General features: G+C 39.6%; 1 protein-coding gene across 5 annotated transcripts in view; it reads right to left on the bottom strand.

Moving 5' to 3' along the window:
• Positions 1-3354: 3354 nt before the first annotated feature.
• Positions 3355-7060, bottom strand: part of LOC142497073 (uncharacterized) — a 101872-nt gene continuing 98166 nt past the window's right edge. For 4 of the 5 annotated variants that reach the window (XM_075604373.1, XM_075604376.1, XM_075604374.1 and 1 more), the window contains 3 exons: positions 6115-6312; positions 5480-5601; positions 3355-4331 (listed from right to left, as the gene is read on the bottom strand). In XM_075604373.1, the coding sequence (XP_075460488.1) occupies positions 4091-4331; positions 5480-5601; positions 6115-6312 (561 nt within the window). In that variant the 3' untranslated portion in view covers positions 3355-4090. Of the gene's footprint in view, positions 4332-4414; positions 4460-5479; positions 5602-6114; positions 6313-7060 lie in introns of all 5 variants that reach the window. The other variant, XM_075604375.1, reaches the window with a different exon arrangement.

Below are 7060 nucleotides of genomic sequence, written 5' to 3'. Positions count from 1 at the left end.
ATGAAATAAAGTGACTATGTATTATAATATACTGGTATGAGTCATTAACTCTCACTATTGGCATTCTCCAACGTACAAGCTGCTGCATGCAGGGCAATATTGGTGCAATGATATTATGCATAAAATAAACTTGGTGAATCGAACCAGTTGAAAACCAGTTACTGTATATTTATATTATTTTGTTTTTATTAATCTCAGAGGTGCAAACATTACATAGAGGGTATAATATAAATCACTGTTCTTCCTTGTTCGCAATGAATTCATTATTCAATCAGAGGCAAGAGGGCATGTTAGTGATAGTTAAAATATCATTACCATTACAGGTTTGTGCATTTTGTGAATAACCATGAAAGTCCGTAGGGTAATAGGTAACTCAACAGCATCATCTGATATGAACCTTCTTACTGTAGTTCTATTGACTTGCAATCACACCCAACATTTTCTCATAGTAAAATGAGAAGGATCATTCACTCTGTGTGCAGAGTTTCATAAGCTTTTTCTTCTCGTCTTGTAATACAAGAAGCAAAGATTGAAGATCTTGGAAGGCTGGCCTTGGGATATCAACATTAAGTGCTAAGACACATGAAGCTACTGTACAATAATGAAACAATAGCCCCAAGGGAAATATCTTCTGTTATGAGCAGTATTTTAGTTTATGTGAGAAAGTACTTTATTATTAAGAGGAAGACAGGACAATTGATGCATGAAACAATGAAAATGCACTCAGATATAGTTGAAATAGATTCAATGGCATCCTAAGTGGTGTTGGAGATGTGGAATGAGGTACTTTATGAATAAATTCAATATATTCATTCATTACACCCCTCTATTCCTCTCATTGTTGTGGGGGAAGTGGGAGGCTGGACCAGAAAGTTTACTTGTGTAGGGCTGTGGTGATCCTACTTCCATAGAACTTCCATAGGTACTTACGGAGATGTCAACTTAGAGGAACACAAATTAGTTAGATTTGGAAGTTCTAAACCAGGAAATGCAGAGATGACAACCTCCAAGGAATGATATACTGTAAGTGACATCTGGAGGCACTGATGGGGTTCTTTAAAATAACTGACTGATTTTAAGTCCTTTTTGTATAGTGAGACGCATAAACTCCTTTTTGATTGCAATGCAAAGTATTCATCAAAGTGCAAGACTGTCCATTACAGATATATTTACACTGAAATGTACATCAATCTAGAACAGAAACAGCAGTAAGTACCACAAAGGAAAGTGTTCATGTCGTTTAAGAATATACTGCAAAGCCACTTCCCTGTGCTAGAGAAGAGATTTATACAAGAGAATAGGACTACAATATTCTCCAGCATAGCGTAGCATCTTCACAGCATACTGAATAAGGAGCTATGTCTTGTAAGTGAGAGGAAAGTAATATGAAGGAAAATAACTTCCTGCAGACTTCAAAGGTGTACTACCCACTAAAGTAAAAGGAGAAGTCCCTCCTTTGAATCTGCACTCCATTTCACCTTTAAACTTTTAATAATAATTAATCAATATAGCACAACATTTGAAAAAGTATGTTCAAGCGTTAGATCATAACGAGAACATTTTATTTGAGATCTTGAGATAACCTGTAGGGTTGTGTACAGGAGGTATGAGTATACAGTATATGCATCAGACATAGACGTGAATATGTTTATAAGAGGATACTGGACTTTACTTATAAACGGCATGTATAATATGAATCTGGTGCATTGATAACAGCTTCCTGTAGAAGTAACTCTCGTTTCACCATGCATTTAATCAGTTTAAGAATACTTTATTATTCAGACACAGAAATCATAATTATGTCCATTAATCAACATTTCCAAACCAATTTCATCATACTAATTTGTTGTTTTTATATTACAAATGCAGCAGTGTATAATAACAATACGGACAATTTAAAATAGATGGGCAACCAATACAGTACAGTATATGCAGCACCAACTAAGAACACAAGACGTAAAGGTTAATACACAACCACAGTAGCTCATACAATATGCTTTTGACTGTACAAAGTGAATAGCCTATTGTGTGAAACGTGGTGGATAGGGAGGTTAAGGAATTCCTTCCATTAGGATCTTACAACCACAGGGTTAGATTCACATGCTCCATTAAATGAGAACATAAAGTTACGTTACCTACAACAGGACTGGGCGTTGTGTTCCCTGAGGTTAACACGGATCCCCAAAGCTACGTATATGCAAATACAACGGACATACTACAGTACATCTCGTTAGCATACGCTTAATGTCACATTATTGTAGCATAACGCTGCATTATCTTGCAGTGTAGTGTAGTGTAGTGTTAAACCGATCCAGTAACAGAAATATGTGTTTATTTAACTAAAGTTCAGAAAGAGAGGAGAGGGCAATAAATCATACCAAACTGTGGTGTTACACCCATCCAGACTCTGTAAAAGCCATATATAAGAGTGTGGATGTGAGTAACGTCAAGTTTAGGTATAACTTAAGTCAGGAAAGCGCTAACTTTTCCTGCTGCGCCCCCCTGTCTTTCTTGTCCCCCCCCTACCTGGTATCCGTGTCAAATGACGCCGCGCTGCCAGTCGGCTGAATCCCAGTAAGTGAAGTGTTGCAGAGGACTCACGCAATCCCCCGGCATTTAATTTAAATGCCGTGGGGAAGAGCGCAGGGCCTCTGCAACCGCCTGCGCCCCCCTAGCAAAATCTCCTGCCCCCTCAGGTGGCGCAACCCCCAGTTTGCGCACCCCTGATTTAAGTAACGCAACGTTAAGTCCCTACTTAATGGACTTTAGTTGATATGCGTTGTTATGACAAGTGTTCATTTGCATGTCGTTATCACTAATGTGCTTTAGTTAACACTATGCTCTTTACTGGATAAACATGACTTAATGGTATGTGTTATTGTCCTTTAAAATTACGTTATTAATCTTAATGTGGCATTAAGTTAGGTTACTTGAAGTGACTTAACAGAACTTTGTGGATCTGGGCCTAAGTGGTTTAGTAATTAAATGCAGAGACAGCAGATACAAGCTTAAGTGCATTAGAGATCTCAGCATGGAACGAAGAAGTATGTTTTCAGAAGCTAATGCAGTCATCATTAGAATTTCCCGAGCTACTTTACGGTGCTACCTACATGTAGAAAAGGAGAGTTCTCAGTTTAGCCCAGGTGGTGGGGGAAGAGGGAAATTGGAAAACAATTAAAAATTGTTCAATAGATAGTGGACAGTGGGTGAGAGATTGATAGAGACAAACAAGGAGAAGGCATTAGCCGTGAGAAAAGCATTAAGCAATGTTAAACGAACAGTAACCCTAACAAATGTATGGTTCTTCAAAATCCAGGAGAGCAATGGAAATCGCCATGGAGAAAAGAGAAAAAATCATAGTGCAGATGTCTTTTATAAATGGTGAATAACACAGGTGTCTTGGCTCCTATAGACTGCCTACTAACAGTGTAATAAAGTGTAATGGGCAGATCCAAAACTGTGACTCTTTACTTCCTTTGTGTGGGAATCAGAGGATTTCATGGAGGACTGATACTCAGAGAGAATTGGACACAATAGCGCAGATCTAATGAGAAAGAATCATTACCTATAAAAAGGGGCTTTAAAGTTTTTGGAAAATTCGATCAAAACAGCGGTGAAACAGATCTCAGCACGTGTTTACGTGTTTACGTGTGCACGTGTTTACGTGTGTACGTGTGCACATCTATTTACGGCCCATTCATGTGAAGGGGCAGTAAGGTGACTTCTGGTACCTGAAAGTGTCTTATGGAATAGCAGTGGCACTCCTCAGTATAGGCCAACATTCTTTACATCATTATCACCCCGAAATTGCTTTGATACATACTGTACAGTAGATCCCATAGACATGGGGTGCTCAATTCTAGTCCTCAAGACCCCCAACAGGTCAGGTTTTCAGAATATCCCAGCTTCAGCACAGGTGGCTCAATCAGCCACTGCTTCAGCACAGGTGGCTCAGTCCGTGCTTCAGCAAAGGTGGCTCAATTATTGAGCCATCTGTGCTGAAGCTGTGATATCCCTAAAACCTGACCTGTTTGTGGCACTTGAGGACTGGAGTTGAGTACCACTTCCATAGAGTAACCACCATGGCTTATTATGTCCGATTGTTCTCTTTAGTAATTGTCTCTTCTAAAAACTCTATTTTCTTCCTCAAGCATTCTTTTTCCAAAGACATCATTTGAAAATAGCAACATGGCCCATCTTTATCAGTGGGTTCCTTCTGCAATTCCATTTCTTTCTCTAAGATATTCAGCAATTCAGCATTCAGCAGGTCTAACTCCTCCAGGTCATCTGTACTGATGCGGTCACTTATATCATGGTCAATCCCAGATGTGCTAAATGGAACAGAATAAACGTTATACTTACATGGAATAAAAAGAATAATGTGAATAAAACAAGCAATGAATGATGATCTTACATTAATTTCAATGCATATGGGGGTGTATTTCATAAAGTCTGCCAGCTGCAAAACAGGGGCAAATTAAAAATGAAAGTGTATTACTATAGATAACTTTTTTTCCCATTTAATAGCAGTTAACATCGGGATAGCAACACACATACAAATATGTTTACAGCATGTCAATGAGACCCTGTGATATCATTAGAAAAAAGTTACCTACAAATGCTTTTCAATATGTCCTCACGTAAACGTAGTTTGCTATCGTAATCACCATCATCTCATTCAGATGTTTACCCCTTTGCTTTGTAATACAGATGTGCTGCGGACATGCTTCGGGGGGGTCCATGTTTCTGAACTGGACCCTCCGTGGCGATAACTCTCCAGCACCCGGGCAGCCTCGATCCCACGGCTCGCCACGGTGTCGAAAACAGTAAGTCTTTCTACATTTGTATCTCATCAACTAATTTTCATGCTACACTCTGGGGCCTCTTAGGCTTGGTCCCCGTTGGGACACAACGGGGCCGGGCCCACTGCAAGGGGTGGCCGCCGCTGCGCTGCGCATCAGTTTTTCCAGCAGACTGTAAAATTGTGCTCAGTACTAGCGATGGAGCGCTAGGCCACGCCCCCTGGAGGATCAGCAAATGAGGGCGAACCTGCCAGGTGACGTCATGGCCGCGCACCCTTCACTCCCCCATCACGCCCCCTGTCTTCCCCCTTTGCCGCTCACTGCAGACCAGGGAACTTGGCTGCATGCGCCACCAGCCTGGCAGGCGCGCGTGCTGCGCAGGCACTTAGGCCGTAGCCTTAGCTTTGCTTGGCTTCAGTAGCATAACTAGGTCAGAAGTCACTGAATGAATTAAAGGGAATTTTGATAAAAGACACAGATGGGGTCTCCTGTCATCTCGCTATTGTGAGTTTCCAGTGCTATCCTGGTTTTGTAATCCTCCTTTTCCATAGAAACACATGATTAGAGTTCATTTATAAAAATCCTGGAGTTTCAAATGAGTTAAGTGGTTCTTAAGTGGTTCTTACATTCCCAAGACACAGTTGCCATCTTTACAAATAGCTAAAACTATTTCATACCAATTTATTTGCGGTTCTTGGAAGTTGTGTGAGAAGAATTCCCTCTTCCTTGCTGCCTGTTTACTTCTGAGTAGAGTCTCGATGTTGTGTTGAGACAACATTTCTTTGCTGTCCTTCAAAGGCTGGTTGGAAAAACAGAAAGCAGATTAGAAGAATCGCGAAGCCTGCAATGCTTTATTTTGTAAATAGCTACTATACATGTCTAAAATAAACATGCTTCATAATGTACATCATTTGTCCCTTAAAAGTGAAGAGGGAATCAGAAGCTAGGAGTGAATATAAAAGAAAACAGCGCTATACAGTTATCGTGGGTAACAAGGAGCATCACTTTTTTTCCCCCCGGCAATCTTCTTAAAAAAAAACAAAAAATAAATAAATGAAATAGAGATTTTATCATTTAAAAAAAAAAAAAAGAAACGAGTCATCTTCTATGTATTGGATCTTTCTGCATTTCTGGTCAGTAAATAGATAATTTTAAAGGTAAATCAATTCATATAATCCTGCATGGTATCAACTGCAATGCTAGTCTATTTTTATAAATACAGTACACATAACGTACTGTACCTGTACTAGACATGGTAAAAGTAAGATTGTGATACAGCGATATAGAGAATAGTACCACATTCCTCACTTACCTCACTGGAGGAAGGCTTTCCAGTTGATGGTTTCAATTTCAATGAAAATAGCTTAGAGAGGAGATCTGCACTTTTCTCTGAAAAAGGTTCCCCCTTCAACAAAACATTGTGGATCTTTAAACCTGACCCATTGTTTTGTGGAATAGTTGACATCTGGAATCTGGTAAAGAAGCCATCACTAAAGCAAACCTTCACTGCCTGGAGAGATAATTAATAATTTTACTTCTGAGATACAGTAGCAAGTTACAGTAAATATGGACTCAGTGAGCTCAGTTGCAGGCCATTACCCAGAATCCTCATCTGTACTTTATCAGCTATGTGGGCTTGCTAGAGTTGATGCACTATTGGGTTCTTTGTCTTTGTTTTTCGTTTGTACAGTGGAGGATTTATCTCCAGGCATTCCAAGTTGAATATTTTACATAGCAAGACCAATGTTTCAGACTCTAAATGACATTTTCTTTTGGATGAAATATTCAACTTGGAGTTCCTGGAGATTCATCAACATTTATCTATGTGTGACAGGTGTCTTTCTTATGTACTCTGAAGCACCATGGTAACCTCTTTCCATTACTGTTTGTATTGAAAATGTTTTTTGGTGTGCAACCCCTTATCTAGTTTTTGCACTAATTTGTATTTACCATAACTTTACTATGTCTGGTTTGAAACCAATACCAACTTTACAATGCAGAATCAGTGATCCAGCTTGAGTTAAGTCAAAAGGACACAAGAGCACTATTTGAGAGGGTTTTTGGTTTTGCTGTACAAACCAAGAGAAGCCATAAAGACTATTTACTAAGCAGTCATCGGCCATAGAGCATCTACCAGTGCTTGAAGACACGATGCAGTCCTTTGACTTAGGCCGCGATTAAACTAAAACATGTGCTCACATTTTCAACAGACATCTGAAATTGATCTTGTTACGCGACTGCCGCATCACAGTAGCGTC

The sequence above is a fragment of the Ascaphus truei genome, chromosome 6 (assembly GCF_040206685.1).
Source record: "Ascaphus truei isolate aAscTru1 chromosome 6, aAscTru1.hap1, whole genome shotgun sequence".
In the NCBI taxonomy this organism is placed as follows: domain Eukaryota; kingdom Metazoa; phylum Chordata; class Amphibia; order Anura; family Ascaphidae; genus Ascaphus; species Ascaphus truei.
The sequence above is the reverse complement of the archived record's forward strand: the minus strand, read 5'-3'. Positions and strand labels throughout refer to the sequence as shown.